Genomic DNA, 19,587 nt, shown 5'->3' with positions numbered 1-19,587 from the left:
CTTACCTCTTTGATTAAGATCTCCGCCACCTCCTTGTGGTTGTTCAAGGCAGCGAGATGCAGGGCGGTGAAGCCATCTTCCTTCTTAGCGTCAACCAGCTGCCGGGCTCTTGCCAGGATCTTCTTGATGGCTCTGGGAGGTGGGAAAGATCAGAGCCAAGCGGGGTGGGAGGGGAAGGAGAAAAGAAAAAAGAGGGAGCATGTCTAGGGCACTGGATGTCTCAAAGGGCAAGCATGCATTGCCAACTCAGTGTTTACTAAATGGTGGCTGCTGGAAGTGACACAGTCCAACAAGCAGAAAAATGAGAGGCAGAAGAGCAAGAGAATGTGCACTGATCTTCCCAGGAACTGAAATTAAGAGAGGAGAAGGGAGGTTTTGGGTTTACCACAGGTGAGCTAAAACAAGCGTGAGGGAACCTTTGGCTCTCTGGATGTTGCTGAATGACATCTCTCATAACCCCTGATTATCAGTCATGTTTTCTGGGGCTGATGGGAGTTGTAGTTCAGCAACATCTGGAATAGAAAATATTCCCTATGCTCGAGTCTTAAAGGAGGAGGAATATTATTTAAAACATTGTTTCCCAAACTTGGGTCTCCAGCTGTTTCTGGACTACAACTCCCATCATCTCTAGCTAGCTGGACCAGTGGTCAGGGATGATGGGAATTGTAGTCCCAAAACAGCTGGAGACCTACGTTCAGGGAACACTGATTTAGGAACTGCTGTGGCTCAGCAGCCTTAATGGGGGAAAGCTTTCCTGAGTTGCTGCATTCCCCTCTGAACAACCTTCCTAGATGCCCACATGGCAGTGGTGGGCGGGGCCAGAGGCAAAAATGGGCGGGGCAGCAAATGCCAATTTTACCTGTGCATGGGAGGTAGGCCTTGTTGAATACACTCTCTATCTTCCCTCCAGGCAAGGAAGAGGTTTTGTCAGAGCTCAGAGACCACCCCACCCCTGCACTTCCTGCAGCCAATCGGAAGCTGCGCCTTGGTTCCCGAATGTTTTAGAAGTCAAACAGACTTCCAGAACAAATTTCGTTCGACTTCTGAGGTACGGCCGTAATTTAAAGCATGACAAAATAAGTCCACATATTGCTTTGAGGAAAAATGTCACCTAACGCAGTTTGTTCACCGCTCCCCATTGTCACTATGCTTAAGTGACTTGCGATGGATAACATTTTACGTACGTATATAAGAATTGTGGGAAATGTATAAATAATTTTTTAAAATTGCTTAAGTTCATTTCACTCTTTTGCTTACAGCTTGTTCCCCTTCAGAGCCGAATGCTGCAACAGATTGAATCCTTGTTGGTTCTGGATGGTGAAATCGATGTTGGGGACTTCGGTGAGGGCCTCGATGATGCACTTGAAGTCGGCCGTGATGGCGTAATGGAGGGGGGTGTCGCCGTACGAATCCTTGAGGGGGACAGGCGGGACGGTACACAAAATCTCTGTCAGGTGTCTCCAAGAGGGGAGGGAAGAACAGAGACATCGTGGCTAGCAGCCGCTGATAGACTGATCCTCTGTGAATTTACCCATCACCCCTTTTCAAAGCCACCCAGGAAGAGTACAGTGAATAAGAACACAAGAAGATCCCCCGGCTGCTGGATCCAGTCAAAGGCCTATCTAAGTCCTGCATCCTGCTCTCAGCAGTCGCCAACTGGAAGTCTGCAAGCAGGACCCGGGCACAACAGCTCTTCCCACACTCCAAGATTCCTGGCAGTATTCAGGGACACCATTAATGCCCTGAGCAGCAGCCAATGACAGCCTTCCCCTCCGTCAGTGTGCCTAAACCCCTGTTGATGTCCTCTAAGCTTGCCGCTATCACTGTAGGTGCCTACCTCTCTCAATCCGTAACGCCCTTGCCTGTTAGCTGCTCAGATCATCTCCACTTCACCGATGGGCACAAAGATTCCACAGCACAACATGCCTCCCCCCCAACCAGCTCAGTTGGCTAGAGCGTGGTGCCGATAACACCAAGGTCACAGGTTCGATCCCCACGTGGGGCAGCTGCAAATTTCCTGCACCAGGGTCCCTTCCAACTCAATATAATTCTATGATTCCATGAGTCAGAATGCAAATGCAAAGATTAAAAAAACGAAACAAAACCCACCGGCAGGTTGACGTCGCAGTTGTGCTCGCACAGGGCCTGCACGACCTCCGTGAAGCCTTTGTTGACGGCAATGTACAGGGCTGTGCACTTGGCGTTGTTCCGGAGATCGCCGTTGGCCCCTTTGCTGACCAGGAAGCGGGCCACGTCTGCTTGGTTCCTGGACAGCGAGAGGGGTGAAAAGTCAAGAGGAAAGAGTGACAGAGTACAGACGTTGAGGAACACCAAAAGCTGCCTTCTGCTGAGGCAAACCATTGTTCCATATGGTTCAATATTGTCTGCACTGACGGGCAGCAGCTCTCCAGGGTTTCAAGCAGGCATCTCCCCCTGGGAAATGCTGGGAATGAATGTGGGACCTTCAAACACTCTTGCTCTGAGATACAGCCCTTCCCTTAAGACAGTGGTTCTCAGATGGATACAAAAACTTATGGAAGATGCAGAAATGGCAAAACTTACCGGAAAAATAAGAAATCAAGATATAAAACAATGGAAATGGTTTTTGGAATATTTACAGACAGACCGTAAACAGATAAGAACATTGGCAGGATTATTGTAATAACCTGCAGTTTTGTAAGAGTATATATTTAATGTTGATGAATAAATGAGCAAACTAATTTGGATATGCAGAAAATATTAAGAATAAATTTAAGGAATTGCAGAAAGAGGGGGGAAGGAAGACAGGTTTTAAATGTTAAAAGGATTGTATAATAATTGAAATGTATGAAACTGAAAATCATAAATAAAAATATATAAAAAGATGGTGGTTCTCAAACTTTTTTCTCTGGGTCACGGTTTCAGAATAAAAATTGTGCTCCCACCGCACTAATATCAATTTTTAAATTGATAAGGAATACATCGGAAAACAAGAAATAACTCCTAGCCGTCATGATTTATAACACAGAACACAACTACTTTATAATATGAACATGGGGCATCTAGAAAGTCTAAAACAAGAACACGAATCATTCCCAAAGTATAATTCTAAACGAGTCTGTACCTTAAATATGTATACAAACTCAAGAAGAGGTGTAAGCTTGTTTTTGCTCATTAATATTAGGTCTAATCTGAAACAAACTCCTTATCAACACGAAGAAGCCTCTCTCTTTTCTGATCTCTCCTATTTGTCAGAGTTGAAAATCCCTGTTCACAACAGTATGTCATGGAGAACTGTAAAAGAGTAGCCAATGCCCTTGCTCTCATTTTGAAAATACATCTATCCATATTCTGCAAATTAAAAAGAATTATTTTGATACCATAGTATCAGTGCAGAAACACTGAAATGTTTAAATGTTTCTTTGATTGTCCTTGAATCTTCCTGCCACGTTTGCTATTCCCTCCTGCCACACCCTTTGAAAACCTCTGCCTTAAGACAAGGGAAGCTGTCTCAAAGCAATTTTACAATGCAAGAAAAAAGTGTACATTGAAGTACTCCTTGGAGCAGACCCATTGAAATGGCTGAACCCATGTTGGTTGCACCTATTAACTTCAGTGGGTCTACTCTGAGTAGGACTGTCACCCTACAAAAGCAGTTTCAAATAAATAAATTGTACTGCCATATTTAGGCTTTTTCTGATATATAAATAGAACAGGCTATTATTAGAACTAGGCCTGCTGTGATTGGCAAGGAGGACTTAGAAGAACTTTTTGGAGCTGTTCCTAGATTCATATTACAAACATTTATTCCTCAGGGGTTAAGTCCAGGGGTTTTAAGTCAGTGGTGGCTGGTTCCCTCTGAAGTTGACAGGGAGGAAGGCAGGTAGACCAATGGGAGGCAGAGCAAGAGCAAAGACAGACAGAGCTACGCCCTGATTGCTTGTGAGTAAGAAGGCGGGCAGTGCCACATGGTGGACATACTTCCATTGGACTAAGAAGGCCGAGTGCACACATTGAGCGACAGCTGTTCTCCAGGGTCACCACCTACCCAAATGCTGCATAATGCAGAGCCGTGTCTCCTTCCTCGTCCCACAAGTTGATGTTGGCATGGGCCTGCAACAGGATCTTCACCACTTCCACCTGTCCCAGGTAAGAGGCCACTTGCAAGGCTGTCCTGCCTTGGTTTTTGACGTCAACCTGATGAGAAAAGGTAGGGTCATCGTTTCATTTATTCAACAAGAAGGTTGATAAACAGCCAACTCAAAGCAACAACAACATAAAAATAATGAAATTATGAAGACCAATAAATTTACAGAACGGGGTGACTGACACTGAATGAAATTAATTCTCTAACATTTAATTATTTTTTTCTTTTTTTAAAAAAGAAAAAACTCGTCAAAATGAAACAGTTTACTGCAGGTGACGAAATAGCAGAAGTGCAGGTGTCTGTCTGGTTTCAAGGGGAACGATGTTCTAAATTGCTGGTGCCGCTTTGCTAAAAGTTCTCGCGAGTTCCCCTGAATACCAGTTCCTGGGAGTCAACTGGGGAGAGTGTTGCTGCGGCATTTACAGGCTTCCCTGAAGGCATCCGGCGGGCATCTGTGAGAAAAAGATGCTGGACCAGATGGACCTTTAGTCTAATCTACCTGCAGGGCTCTACTTAGGTTCTTACTGTTGTTTGCATTTACATCTGATAACTGGATACAACCCACTATTGGGTTGTTGTTTTTTTAATGTCCAGGGGTCAGCAAACTTTTTCAGTAGGGGGCCGGTCCACTGTCCCTCAGACCTTGTGGGGGGCCAGACTATATTTTGGAAAAAATAACAACGAATTCCTATGCCCCACAAATAACCCAGAGATGCATTTTAAATAAAAGCACACATTCTACTAATGTAAAAACACCAGGCAGGCCCCACAAATAACCCAGAGATGCATTTTAAATAAAAGCACACATTCTACTAATGTAAAAACAGGCTGATTCCCGGACTGTCCGCGAGCCAGATTTAGAAGGCGACTGGGCCGGATATGGCCCCCAGGCCTTAGTTTGCCTACCCACGTTCTAAACAGTTGTTTTAATTGTTTTCACCAATATTGCTTTATCCTTTTTGTAAACTTCTTCAAAACTCTCTCTTTGTTTAACACAATAAAGTGGTATATAAATTTTGCGAATGGAAAAGACCTCTTTCCTCCTCCTGCCGTTGTGAGTGAATGGTAACGCAGAGGCATTGCCGCTTCTGAACCTAGGAGCTACTCAGATTTCAAGAGTTCTGCTATGAGTAGGGCTAGCGTTGGCTGTAACCCAGCGATTATTTTTTAATAAATAAATACTTTGAACACACACACACACACACACAAAGTTTAAAGATATTTAAAAAATACAATATCTGCCCCGTTGCCAGAGACAACTTGCCTTGTCGGGATATTTCTGAACCAAATCCCGGACCTTGGGTGCATTTCCATGTGCAGCCTCTATGACCAGGCGCCCCGGGCTGTCCGCTTCCATCTTTTGGTTCAGCAACCTTCCCAGCACAGAGAGCAGCGTGCCTGTTTGGAGAGATGGGAAATAGTCCTCCAATTAACGTACTTTTCCATGCGGCAAGGGCTGCTTTGGATTGGCTTCTGCTTTGGCAATTTGGCGTGCGTCTCCCAGTTGGTTGAGTGATATTCGGTTCCACTTCCCCTCCTCCCCAATTGCTCAACAACCGTGGATATTCCCTCCCCCCAAAAAAGCTCAACAATTCTGTGCCATCTCCCCCCATTTTCTTAAATTTGAGCCCCTCAATTAGGGGGCGTTTTATAGACAGAAAAGTAGATAGATAGATAGAGTGGTACCTCTGGTTTCGTACTTAATTCATTCCGGAGGTCCATTCTTAACGTGAAACTGTTCTTAACCTGAAGCACCACTTTAGCCTATGGGCCTCCTGCTGCCGCCGCACCACCAGAGCACGATTTCTGTTCTCATCCTGAAGCAAAGTTCTTAACCCGAGGTACTATTTCTGGGTTAGAGGAGTCTGTAACCTGAAGCGTATGTAACCTGAAGCGTATGTAACCCGAGGTACCACTGTACAGATGATTAAAAGGCTTTCCCCCTCCCTCCTAAGCTGCCTACTGCTTTCCTTTCAGACTCCTCACTTTTAGATTCCTTGGCATCTTCGGTGGTCATGAGGTTTGCATCTTCCTCCCTCTGGTAAGCCGTCAGGCAAGCGGGGTTGAAGGTCCAGGACTGGCCTGCAAAAGACACCCGCAAGTCCCCATCTCCAAACACTTTGATCACCTTGCCAATGTGCCCCAGGGTCTGCAAAGGGAAAGGGAAAATTGAAACGTGAGGGGTGGGGGGGAAAACTCCTTGTTGTTATTCATCCTTTTTGTTCTGTCTAGGTAAGAAAAGCAGCAGAACATTACATTGTGGAGTACTCCTGTTTCCAGCCAGCCATGTCCTTTTGAAGAATGTGCCATCCATTTCACTGGCCGGCCAGCCATGCCCCTTTCCAGGATATACCATTCCATCGCCCCTCCCCACAACTGTCAAGTCAAAATTCCATAGCCACTGAGCAATATATAGCAGGTGTGGGGAACCTTCACTTGCTGCTGAACTACAACTCCCATCAGCCCTAGCAAGCTTGACCAATGGTCAGAGGGATAATGGGAGCTGGCAGTTCAGCAATATGGAGGGCCAAAGGTCCCCCACACCTGGGACATGGGATTCCAAGACAGCAAAGCCTTAATGCAAGGAGAAGTCAGCCACTTTTTAAAAGGGTATATGTGTCATTCAGCTCCTTCTCAGAAAAAAAACAAAACCATGAAGCGCTATAGAATAATATACTGGCTGTGCAAAAACTCAAGAAGGGTGGAACAAGTCACGATTTGCGGGTTGAATGTGAGATAGTGGTCATATTTTTGAATGCTTCCCCCTTTAGGGCTGTTACCAGGTTTTTAAAATGTCTTGCTGAATGAATCAGCGATCCAATCAATTAAAAATGGATGCAGTGAATCTGCACACAACTCAAAATCCTGCATGCAAATGAAAAGGGAGAGGGGGGAGAAATCATTCTTTGATTTTAGATGTCATAATGAAGGCTTTGGAGATTTTTAAAAAATGGATTTATTCTAATCATTTGAGCAAGGCTGTAATCCTTTTTTAAAAAACACCACCATCACATTGACATTTTATGATTCATTTACTTAACAAAATGTATATATTGTTCACTTGACCATGAGACTGTTGACTAGGGAGCAAGCCTTGCTGAACAAAGTAAAGAAATTGTATGCAGTGTACACTTGGGAGGTTTTTTAAAAATTGATTTATCAAACCAATTAATCAAGTCAGACTGCAATCGTAAAAAAAGGAAAAAAAGAAACCCATTCACTAGGGAGTAAGCCTCACTGAACAAAGTGGGACATACCTCTGAGGAAATATGAACATGTCTCCTGAATTAACAAAATAAAATGTTGCATCCAAAAATATTTTGCGTGCAGGAAGTGAGCGCTGAATGCTTTTTCTTGTGTGTCGGCTGGGAAACAGTGTTTTATTTATTTCATTTCATTTATATCCCACCTATTTTCTCCAAGGTGCTCAAGCTGGCATATGAGGTTCCCCCCACCTCCTCATTTAATCCCCACAACAACCCTGTGAGGTAGGATAGGCTGAGAAGCAATGACTGGCCCAAGTGAGCTTCATGGCTGTGTGGGGATTTGAACCCTGATCTCCCAGGTGTTAGCCTGACCCTCTAACCCCGTGGTGGCAAAACTTGGCCCTCCAGCTGTTTTGGGACTACAATTCCCATCATCCCTGGTCCTGTAAATAATAATAATAATAATAATAATAATAATTTATTATTTATACCCCGCCCATCTGGCTGGGCTTCCCAGCCACTCTGGGGGGCTTCCAAAAAAATATTAAAATACTGTAATACACCAAACATTAAAAGCTTCCCTAAACAGGGCTGCCTTCAGATGTCTTCTAAAAGTCTGGTAGTTGTTGTTCTCTTTGACATCTGGTGGGAGGGCGTTCCACAGGGAGGGTGCCACTACCGAGAAGGCCCTTGGCTAGGGATGATGAGAGTTGTAGCCTAAAAACAGCTGGAGGGCCAAGTTTGGCCACCACTGCTCTAATCACTATACCACACTGGCTGGGGGACATAATAAGGCAAAGATTTTGTAGTGGGCAAGGTGGGATTGAAGACCCCTTTGCCAGGGTCAGCTTGGGCAGAAGCCAATCAGTGGGCAGAGCTGATGTTAGGAACACTGGAAGCTGCCTGATGCAGAATCAAGACCATTGGTCCATCTAACTCAGTACTGTCTGCACTGTCTGGCAGCAGCTCTCCAGGGTTTCAGACAGCTGCCTCTCCCAGTGATGCTAGGGACTGAACTTGGGACCTCCTGCATGCAAAGCGGATGATCTACCAGTGAGCCCTTCCCCTACTGGTCCATCAGCCCTCACTGCTCTTGTTTAAAACATGGTGGCAGCTGTTAAAAGTTTGGAGAGCTGCATTCGAATTTTAACACACCAGGGGAGAGGGGAGAGGGGAAAGCATGGACTGGATTGTTTTAAGTAATTGCGCTGTCTTGGAATAGAAGGACACTCACAGGGGTCATTTCATCAGTCCACTCCCCGTGACCAGCTTGCAACTGCTTGATTCTTTCCATATCATCTATCACCCGGACAACATCATCAACCCAAAAGGTGTTGAGCTACAAGGAAAAAGAAAATCAGAAGCTTTTTTCTTTTCGGTGTGTTGAGGAGAAAGGAGTCATAGGAAAGGAAGAGAGAGAGAGATATATATAATATATTTTATATTATAAAATAATATAATATACACAGCTGCCCAGAGCAGCTGGGGCAACCCAGATGGATGGGGTACACATAATTATATAAGTATTATTATTAATTATTGCTATTATATTTTATAGACAGCTAAAACCATCAAGCATTAACCGCGGAGATGCAGGATGGTGACGGTGACCATCTCTGGGTAAGATTTCGGTAAACATTCGTAGGGCCTTTTAACCCAGCCCTCCAGGCGTTTTTGAACCCAAGCCTTGCCACTCACAGCAATCTACAGTGGGTTTTTTGTGGACGCCATTTTGATTCAAGATGGCGGACTCACTGAACCTTTCAAAGCTGCCTCAGTTTCAACCACTGTTTTCAAAACTGCACAGATCTGGTGGCTTCTTATAATTCCCAAGGAATGCCAGGTGAGAGGCTCCTAGTATCTACCATTTCTTAACATTGTTTATAGATCCCTGTATGTGGGTCCCCCCCGCTGCATTTCAGACAAACATATGCCCTTTAAATTAAAGGAAGTGAAGTTAGTTGATTCCTGCGTGAGGGGACCCCCTGTTTTCTCTTTACGCTGTGTGCTTTAAACGGACATGTGTTTAGGTTCTCTTAAAGACCAGGGATTGGGAACAAGATTTGGCCCTCCAGATGCTGTTGGATTCCAAGCATCAGCCAGCTCCAGCCAGCATGACTAATGGTCAGAGCTAATGATGGGTCAGGGGAGCTGGAGTTTACAGCAACAGATAGGGGGTCATGGTCCCCCCATCCAAGTTCTTGAGCAATATACTCAATAGAAACTAAAGCAAAATAGAGACTGCCCTTGTTCAAACAGGAAGGGACTGCTTTCCCATTGCTTAAAAAAACAACAGGTAGCCAGCTTTTTCCTTCAATCATGTGTTTCTTGTTCCTTTGATTAAACTTCACTTTGATTAACAAAGGGCTTCTGGTGGGGAGGGTGAGACAGCCACAACTGCCACTGACATTGGCAAGGGAGGAGGGTAATGCCATCGAGCACCCTCTCACTAGGAATCTGCCATTAAGACTCAAGCTGTGTGGCAGGAGCTGTCCTGGCCAGGACACTGTCACTTACGACGTTCCTGGATCTTGTTTGCAGAGTGTTTTGGAACTACCCCTTATCAAGAGCAAGGCACTCAGAACTGCCACTGACAAAAAGAGTTGCTTGTCGGGACTTTTGCTGGAGCCAAGGACAGCCAGAGAGAAAGCAGATCGCCTTTCTCTCCACTCCTTCGACACAACAGCAAGCAAATGCTGAACGTCAGAATTCAGCGACTGCCAACATCTTATCGGTGTATCTCTACACAGCTTCACACGTGTCACTTGGGGAGGGAGAAGGATTTGCTGACAATTGTCCACGAATGTGACAATGACCAATTCTTGATAACTCACTGAGATATACCCTTGCTGGGACAAAATAAAGATCTGCAGGGGCAATAACATTTGGGGAAGCATCATGGAACAACTAATAAAGCAAAAGGACATGTGGATGGTCCAGTACAAATCCACCATTAATGTACTACTATTGCATTAGTGACATGTTGCAGCACACACACGCCCCCCAATAATAAATCAGCCAACAAATGTTATTCTCCTGCTAATAGGCTCCCCTCCCATTCCCTCTCCTTTCCCTCCCCATCCATCTATGAACTACGGCACATTTTTTTAGATCCATCGCCAGGATGCGTCAGCCGCACTCACCTTGGTCAAAGCACCAGGATGGAACGTCCAGCGGGTATCGCTATTGAACTGGACTCTGACGTCTCCTCTGTCTGTGATTCTGTGCACAGTTCCTGTTTGGCCAATGAACTTTGGAAGGAAAGGAACGGAGAAGTATTGGGGAGGAGCGGGGAGATGAGGAGAGAGACAATTAAAGGTTGCCATTTGAAAGCAAGAAATGCGAGCTTTCACTTTCGGATGCCTGCCCTGCAGCAAGCCACTGGCCCCTCCTCGCTCACATTTCCAAACTGCTGAAATATTCATTGCTAAAGTCCATGGCCAGAATAATATTCATGGATCAAAGCGACAGACATTTAAAACAGAAGTTCACACAGTTACTATTATTTCTTAAGATTTATCTTTTGCTGGCGAATGGTGATCAAAGTCTCCAAGCGACTTACCTGCATTTAACTTGTGTGCATTCACCTTTAAACACTCGACAAAACAACAACAACAACAACAACAACAAACAAGGGGGTGAAAGGGGGGCAGGTTTCTGGGTAAAAAGACTTTGGCAATCCCGCCCGCCATTGAACCCAATGTATTTTGACTATACACGATTTGGATTTTGAATGTAACCCCCATGTACATTGAGTCATGCCTGCATATTATTCCATTAAAAAGTAACATGAGACATTAATATTCTCATACAAGCACATATAATTTTCTCTTACACCCGCACGCACAACGGGAACAGTAAGCTTTAGTAGCACACTAACAGAATAACAAATTGGATCACTCCTTCAGTTGTATGCAATGTTAATCCTACTCAGATCAGGCCCACTGAAATTAACTTGGGTCTAATGCTTTCAATGGGTCTTCCCCATGTGCAACTTCTTCTTCTGCTTCACATTTACATTCTATAGATAGGTTAGGCTGAGAGAGATTAACTAGCCCAGCGGGTTTCACGGTTGAATGGGGATATGAACCCTTGTCTCCTCCTAGATCCAACCCAGGACTCTAACCACTATACTGCACTGGCTTAGCTGAATACAACCTCCTGCAGCAGTAGAAAATATATTATTTTAAAAATTGATAGCACAAATGAGAACTGCAACAAAATGTTGCAGCGTGGAGACCTCCCTGTCTAGGATTCTGTTCCAACCAACAGTCAGTCACAATTCTGTAGCCACTGAGCATGCTCAATCCTCCTGGAGTTGTTTTTGGACCTCCTCCCAGGTTTAAAGCCCCCCCCTTCTTTTTTTTTTAATGCTGTCCCCTACCTCAGCCATTTTTGGGTTCCATCCCCCGTGCCCTTCCTGCATCTCTCGCAAGATGTCGATGTCCAAGAGGCATTTCACTTTGTCCCCATGCTGGAACGGGTGTCTTTCAGTGCTCTCTTTCTTCTGCAACTCAGCCGGCTTACCTGGAGAAAAGGAGAGAAAGAGCAGCTGCCGATAGCGGAATGCACAATTTTGCATCTTGAGTGTGTTCAGACAACAAACTAAATCCTGGGGTAGATGGGCAATCTCTAAAAGCAAAACCAGAGGCAAAAAAATGCTGCATGTAGGAGCTGCTACTGTTCCAATTCCACTCCCTCCTCTCTGACCCACTCTGAAATCACTCAGCAATCCATGTTTATTTGAGAGGGTTTATTTTAATTTTTTAGGGAGGGCCTCCTCTTTTCAGTACTTTTTCCTTTTTCCTGCAAACCCTGGATTCCCCAAAACCTGCACGTGGTGCCATTTGGGCTACAAAATGAACGGCACTCACAGCTGGAGCACTGGAATTAGAAGGAACAACACCCTGATATTCTCTTCAGCTCCTAAATTGGTGTATGGGTTTTGGTTTTGCTTTTTAAGAAAGCTTGTTCCCCCAACACATCCCTAAGTTAGTGCAAAAAAACCCCCAAAGTGTGCTATTAGAGACCACCCTTTAACACGACCGCAGTGCAAATTACACTGCGCGTACAGTGGTACCTTGGGTTAAGTACTTAATTCGTACTGGAGGTCCATTCTTAACCTGAAACTGTTCTTAACCTGAAGCACCACTTTAGCTAATGGGGCCTCCTGCTGCTGCCGCACCGCCGGAGCACAATTTCTGTTCTCATCCTGAAGCAAAGTTCTTAACCTGAAGCACTATTTCTGAGTTAGCAGAATCTGTAACCTGAAGTGTATGTAACCTGAAGCGTATGTAACCTAAGGTACCACTGTACTCAATGGGTAAATCTCTTCCCGCCCCCTTCCCTGAGAGGGTTTCACACACGTACCTAATCTGGGGAGATGTTCCTTGTAGTAAAAGCCCCCCGTCACTTCTGCAACGCACTTCAGGTCCACTTTCCCCTTGTGCCCGACTCGGTACACGTTTGTGGTGCCGTCGGCCCACGTCACGCTGGCGACACTCCGCCCGGTTTCCACATCCCAGCCACGGATGTCGACCACGCGCCCAGCTTTGCCTTCACCACCTGTCCACAGGGATAAGAACAGGGCACAGCTGAAACGTGCCAATTCAACCATTCTCTCCCACCCATAACACACACACACAGGTTTTCATCTCAAGCTCTTTGCTGAGACGGCTTACGTGAGGCCATCCGCAGATCACGACCTTCCGTGGCTCTAACTGCAACAAAGCCCCAAAGATTAGAAAGAAGTTCCCTGGGAAACGGCAGGGAGGAAGAATCCCTCGCCGGAGAAGAGGAGCTTAAGAGGTCAAGAGTGGAGCCTGTCTGACCCAGTGGCTGCACGTCTCCAGTCCTGTCAGGTCACCTGCCTTCTGGGGTGCGGGGAGTGGAGTAATAAGCCACATACACAAAGGGAACCTGTTCGAATCCAGCCTCCTTGCGTGGCAGAGGATTCTCAAAATTCCAAACGCACAGCAAAACAAACATGGGCTGCATTCGCAAAATACGTTTAAAGTGCTCCTTCCCTTTAATAGTCATGGCTTACGCTCCCTCCATAGAATCCCGGGAGCTATAGTGTAAGGGTGTGGAGAGCTGTTACACGACTCGCAGAACTACAATTCCCAGAGTTAGAATAATAAAATCACAGAATTGTATGAGTTGGAAGGAAACCCCAAGGATCATCTCATCCAATCCCTGAAATTCAGGAATCCTGCCCACAGCCATCCCTGAGAAGAGGGATTAATTGCCAAACCACTGGTGAGAAGTGCGGGTCTGTAAGGGAAATAGGGGTCGCCTAACAGCTCAGAGCACGCTTAACCAACTACAACTCCCAAGATTCTTTGGGAGAAGCCGGGACGGTTAAAGTGGTATCGCAGTGATTTGAATGTGTGGTGCGGAAGTGGCCTAAGTCGTGCAAATGTTAATGCATTTGGGTGTTCAACCAACCAAGCCATACTCAAGAGTAGACCTACTGAGATCAATGGGCATGACTGACTCAAGTCCATTTATTTTGATGAATATGATCTTGTTGGATACGACACCCCGTCTGTTTTTATACCGTTTACCAGGTCCTGATCCAAGCGAAACTGTTTGCTGGGAGTGGGGATTGATTCACAAGCACTCTGGCCTTGCTGGTGAGATTCCCATAATGGGCAAGAATAGGATATTGGACTGGATAGACCTTCAGCCTGATCCACTGGGACTCTCCTGCTGTTCTTCTAAAGCCCACTGAGTAGCCTTCACTTAGATTGTCCCACTGCAAGCAGTTTCAAGAAGGTTTCAGAGACAAAGTGTGGTCTTTTTCCTGACATGCTACTCACTTCTTAAAGGGTTGCCCCCCTTAAGCAGAGGAAATAATTCAACCCTGTAGCTTGGGTCCTTAGATTTAATCAATCACACATACCGGGTTTACGAAATTTAGGGCAGTAGTCTCCAATACTAGTCCTACGCAGGGTAGAAAATGTATCCTGACATAATTTTCTTCATTTATTTTCAGGTTATGTCTAAAGCTATGTGCACCATTTGTTTGGTTTGTTATTTAATTTAATAATTCAAATCCTCTTTACCCAGGCCTCTGGCTACTAAATAATCTATGGCCTGTGAAAATGTGGGGGGATTGGACTGTTATTACGATGATGATTTTATTATTAGGCAGTCTGTTATTATGTTTTTTATTTTTTTTTTTATAATAATGTTTTTATTTGCTTTTTTCCAGGGTCAGATACATCGTCAGTTATTCAACAAAGGCAGTTTTACAGAAAGAAAAGGAAAAAGGTTATAAGCAAAAAAGAGATCTTATTTTACAAAACAATTTTTCATGATCTACTGGACTTCCCCACATCTTCCATCCCCTGCATCTTTTTCAATAAAATAAAGTTACAGCAAATTAATACCTTGTTTCCTGTGTTTTGTACTTTCCTCAATTGTATATTAGGTTTAGGGGAAATATTGTTAGTTCACAATTCCAACAGTCCTCAATATAGAAACTTTACCCTAGACTTTAGTCATTTCATCATCAGAACTTAAATTCAGCAATATCAAAAATTTGAGATCTGAAGCTTGTTGTCTAAAAACTTAACAAATTCTCAACATTCACATAACTTATAATGTTTTTGTAAATAGTCCTTAAATTTTTTCCAGTCCTCTTCCACTGCCTCTTCTCCCAGGTCTCGGATTCTGCCAGTCATTTCGGCCAGTTCCATATAGTCCATCAGCTGCGTATGCCACTCTTCCAGCGTGGGTAGCTCCTGTACCTTCCAATATTTAGCCAATAGAATTCTTGCTGCTGTAGTTGCATATAAAAAGAAAGTTCTATCCTTCTTTGTCACTCTCTGGCCCACAATGCCCAGGAGAAAGGCCTCTGGTTTCTTAGTAAAGGTATACTTAAATACCTTTTTCAACTCATTATAAACCATTTCCCAGAATGCCTTCACCTTCGGGCATGTCCACCAGAGGTGAAAGAACGTTCCTTCAGCTTCCTTACACTTCCAACACCTTTTATCAGACAAATGGTAAATCTTTGCAAGTTTGACTGGGGTCATGTACCACCTATATATCATTTTCATAATGTTTTCTTTCAAGGCACTACATGCCGTGAATTTCATATCGGTGTTCCATAACCTTTCCCAGTCTTCAAACATGATGTTGTAACCAATGTCTTGAGCCCATTTAATCATAGCTGATTTAACTAACTCATCTTGTGTATTCCATTTAAGCAGCAAGTTATACATTCTTGAGAGCACTTTCGTCTTAGGTTCAAGTAGTTCTGTCTCTAATTTTGATTTTTCCACCTGGAAACCAATCTTTTTATCTTTTTTAAACATCTCTTGAATTTGGGCATAGAGAAACCAGTCTCGCACCTTGTCCTTTATTTTTTCTAAACTCTGCAGCTTCCAATTATCTCCAACTTTTTCTATTATCTCACAATATTTAGCCCAACCACTCTCCATGTTAAGTACTTTGGTGGTCTTCGCCTCCGTTGGTGACAACCACCTCGGTGTCTTATTTTCAAATAAGTCCTTGTATCTAGTCCAGACATTAAACAAAGCTTTCCTGACAATATGGCTCCTGAACAATTTATGTACCTTTACCTTGTCGTACCACAAATATGCATGCCATCCAAAAGCATTGTTAAACCCTTCCAGATCTAGGACATCAGTGTTTTCTAGTAGAAACCAATCCTTCAGCCAGCAGAAGGATGCTGCCTCATAGTATAACCTTAAGTCCGGCAGGGCAAACCCCCCTCTTTCTTTAGCATCTGTTAGTATTTTAAGTTTTATCCGGGGCCTTTTGCCCTGCCAGACAAATTTCGTAATGTCCTTCTGCCACTTTCCAAAACACTCCACTCTATCCACGATCTGCAGGGTTTGAAACAAGAATAACATCTTTGGCAATACATTCATCTTTACCGCTGCAATTCTTCCCGACAAGGTAAGTTTTAGTCTTGACCAGATTTCTAAATCCTTTTTAATTTCAATCCAGCATTTTTCATAATTATCTTTGAATAAGTTCAAATTTTTCCCGGTCAAATTCACCCCCAGGTATTTCACTTTTTTAGCCACATTTAACTCCGTTTCTTTCTGAAACTCATCTATTTCTAAAGAAGTCAGATTTTTCGCCAAAACCTTTGTTTTTTGTTTGTTCAACTTGAATCCTGCCACCTGACCAAACTCATAAATTAATTCTAAAGCTCTTTTAGTACTAGCTTCTGGCTCCTGTAGTGTTAAAACCAAATCATCTGCAAAGGCCTTCAACTTATATTGTTTACCTCCGACCTGTATTCCTTGTACCTCCCGATCCTTCCTAATCAAGTTCAGCAGTACCTCCAGGACCGAAATAAATAGCAGGGGTGATAGGGGGCACCCCTGTCGTGTTCCTTTTTCAATTCTGAACTCTTCTGTCACCACATTATTCACTATCAATTTAGCTTTTTGCTCTGAATAGATTGCTTCTATACCATTTTGAAACGCCCCTCCCACTCCCATCCCTTCCAAATTTCTCTTCATAAATTTCCAAGATATATTATCAAAGGCCTTCTCTGCATCTATAAAAATTAATACAGCTCTTGTGTTCAAATTTGTCTGTAATAGCTCCAGAACATCTATAATGTTCCTAGTGTTGTCAGACAGATGTCTACCAGGGAGAAAGCCTGCTTGGTCTTTATGAATTACTTCATTCAGAACTTTTTTAAATCTACTTGCCAGAATGTCAGCAAAAATTTTGTAATCCACATTCAGGAGTGAAATAGGACGATAATTCTTGAGTTGAGTCTTTTCAGATTCCAATTTTGGTATCAAAGTGATGAATGCTTCTTTCCACGATTCCGGAGCCCCCTTCCCCTCCATAATTTGGTTACACACCTCCACTAATGGTTGAATCAAATAATCTTTTAAGACCTTGTAATATTTGGAGGTGAGTCCATCTGGGCCTGGGGATTTCCCCAATTGCATGTTCTGAATGGCACTTTCTATTTCCTGCTGTGTTATTCTGTAATTCAGGGTTGTTTGTTTATCTTGGGATAATTTTTTCAATCCGTTACTTTTTAAAAATTGAATAATCTCCTCCTCCGCCTGTGGACCTTGAGTAAACAGTTTTTTGAAATATCTCTGGAAACACTTTCTAATTTCTTCTGGTTTCTGAATACTTTCTCCATCAACCTCCAAGTTGGTAATAGAATTCAATTTGTGTCTCTTTTTCAGCTGCCATGCTAATAATTTTCCACATTTGTTTGCTGATTCAAAAGATCTTTGTTTCATTTGTTTAATTTTCCATTCTACTTCTTGGTTTATCAATTTGGCATATTGTGCTTGATGGAACTTAATTTCTCTTAACACTTCTTTTGACTTTGGGTTAAGTCTAAGTCTTTTTTCACCCTCTCGTATCTTCTCTAAAATCTTGTCTCTTTTCCCATTCCAGAGTTTTTTCTTAATAGAATTTTGTTGAATCAGAAACCCCCTCATTACAGCTTTGCTTGCGTCCCAGATTGTTCTCTTGTCCACCGGGGTATTCATATTGATTTCAAAATAATCCTTCAACGTTTTTTGGGCCTTCTTCACAATCTCCTGATCTCTGAACAAAGTGTCATTCATTCTCCATCTGAAGGATCCAGCTGGCACAAGTCTCAGATCCATTTTCAATGCGTTATGGTCGGAGCAGGTTTTAGGGCAGATCTCTATTTTTTTTGTCTTAGGGGCCAGCCCTCTAGTTATCCAAATTTGGTCAATTCTTGTCCATGATAGGTGAGCCTCAGAGAAGAAAGTCCCTTCTTTACCTAGTGGGTTTTTGGTCCTCCAAATGTCGATCAAGTCCATATTGTCTGTCAGTTCAAAAAAAGATTTAGGTAGTCTGCCATCTTTAGTCAAGTTTTGGTTTTGTGACTTATCCATATGTGTAGAGACGACTCCATTCATATCTCCCATCAAAATGATGTTAGTGTAGTCTATGTGATCCAACATTATCTCATGCAGCTTTTTGTAAAATTCCGCTTTCCCCTCATTTGGTGCATATACTCCTACTATCAAAAATTTTTCTCCTTGTGTTTGGATTTCAATCGCCAAAATTCTTCCTTGTTCATCTTTAAATATCAACTTTGGTGCTAGGTTCTCTTTTGCATAAATCACTACTCCTCTTTTCTTAACTTTGTCTGAGGAAACAAATTCTTGGCCTAATTTTTTGTTAATTAAAACTCTCCTATGGAGCCTAGTCACATGTGTTTCTTGTAGGCATATGATGTCCAATTGTTCCTTTCTCAATATGTGAAAAATCTTTTTCCTTTTCTCAGGGGAATTTGCACCATGAATGTTCCAACTAAATAGCTGCAGAGACATCTTGAATCAAATTGTTAGCCAGTAGGAGTGTCTTTCTTGCTGTCAAGATCTGGAGGTATTGCACCAGGCGGAGGTGGTGGCCAGGCACCTGCTACTCCTTTCCGAAGGTCCTCCCCGTAGTCGTTCAAAAATTTTTCTTGGTCTTCTGCTGATCTAATTCTCACTTTTTTCCCTTTAATGCTGAAGGATAGTCCTTGAGGGAATTCCCACCTATAAGGGATTGTGTTGTTTCTCAGTAGGCTTGCGAGGTCTTTATATGCAATTCTTAAATCCAACAGCTGTTTCGGAATGTCTCTGAAGATTTCTGCAGTTCTTCCCTGAATCACCAATGTATTTTTAAAATGAAGGCCGAGTATGTTATCTTTTTCTTGCTTAGATCTCAAAATGACCAAGCAATCTCTTGGTTTATCCTTCTTTGCTACTCTTCCCAGCCTGAAGGCGGTGACAATTTTAAAGTCCTTGTCTTCTGCGATACCCCAGAACTTTGATATTTCTGCCGTCAGGTAGCTGATCAAATCTTCTTTCTCAAGTTCTGGTATATTCCTAATCCTAAGGTTGCTTTCCCGGTTTTTCAATTCTGCCATGGACAGGTAGGCTTGCTGTTCATTAAGCTGTCTGCTCAGTGGTCTTACTTCTCCTCTTACTTCCTCTATCCTCTTTTTATTTTGGTCTGCCTTTAAATTTGCTTCTTCGGCTAATTTACGATTTTCTGCTGTTGTTGCCTGCAAATTTCCAATGGCCTCTAAATTTTTAGAAACTTGGTCAGTCAATTTGTTGATTGTAGCTGTCACCTGATCAAACTTAGAGGCCTGCTCATCTGCCTTTTTATTTAACGCTGCCAGCTGTTCCAAAATTTCCTTAGATACAGGATCTAGTCCTCCTGCAGCCATGTCCCGAAAAGCTGGCTGTTTAATTTCTCCTTCTTGCA

The 19,587-nt window shown here is 43.4% G+C and overlaps 1 protein-coding gene across 1 annotated transcript in view; it reads right to left on the bottom strand.

The window, feature by feature from the left end:
• Positions 1 to 19,587, bottom strand: part of MIB2 (MIB E3 ubiquitin protein ligase 2) — a 75,796-nt gene that overhangs the window by 5,795 nt on the left and 50,414 nt on the right. The window contains exons 5-14 of the mRNA XM_081923951.1: positions 12,703 to 12,897; positions 11,717 to 11,859; positions 10,476 to 10,583; positions 8,567 to 8,671; positions 6,113 to 6,275; positions 5,391 to 5,524; positions 4,028 to 4,176; positions 2,110 to 2,266; positions 1,258 to 1,412; positions 6 to 132 (exon numbers count right to left, since the gene is read on the bottom strand). Of these exons, the coding sequence (XP_081780077.1) occupies positions 6 to 132; positions 1,258 to 1,412; positions 2,110 to 2,266; positions 4,028 to 4,176; positions 5,391 to 5,524; positions 6,113 to 6,275; positions 8,567 to 8,671; positions 10,476 to 10,583; positions 11,717 to 11,859; positions 12,703 to 12,897 (1,436 nt within the window). The remainder of the gene's footprint in view (positions 1 to 5; positions 133 to 1,257; positions 1,413 to 2,109; positions 2,267 to 4,027; positions 4,177 to 5,390; positions 5,525 to 6,112; positions 6,276 to 8,566; positions 8,672 to 10,475; positions 10,584 to 11,716; positions 11,860 to 12,702; positions 12,898 to 19,587) is intronic.

The sequence above is a fragment of the Podarcis melisellensis genome, assembly GCF_964234715.1.
Source record: "Podarcis melisellensis genome assembly, chromosome: 8".
Lineage (NCBI taxonomy): Eukaryota > Metazoa > Chordata > Lepidosauria > Squamata > Lacertidae > Podarcis > Podarcis melisellensis.
Note: the sequence above shows the minus strand (reverse complement) of the source record. Positions and strands in the feature narration are given on the sequence as shown.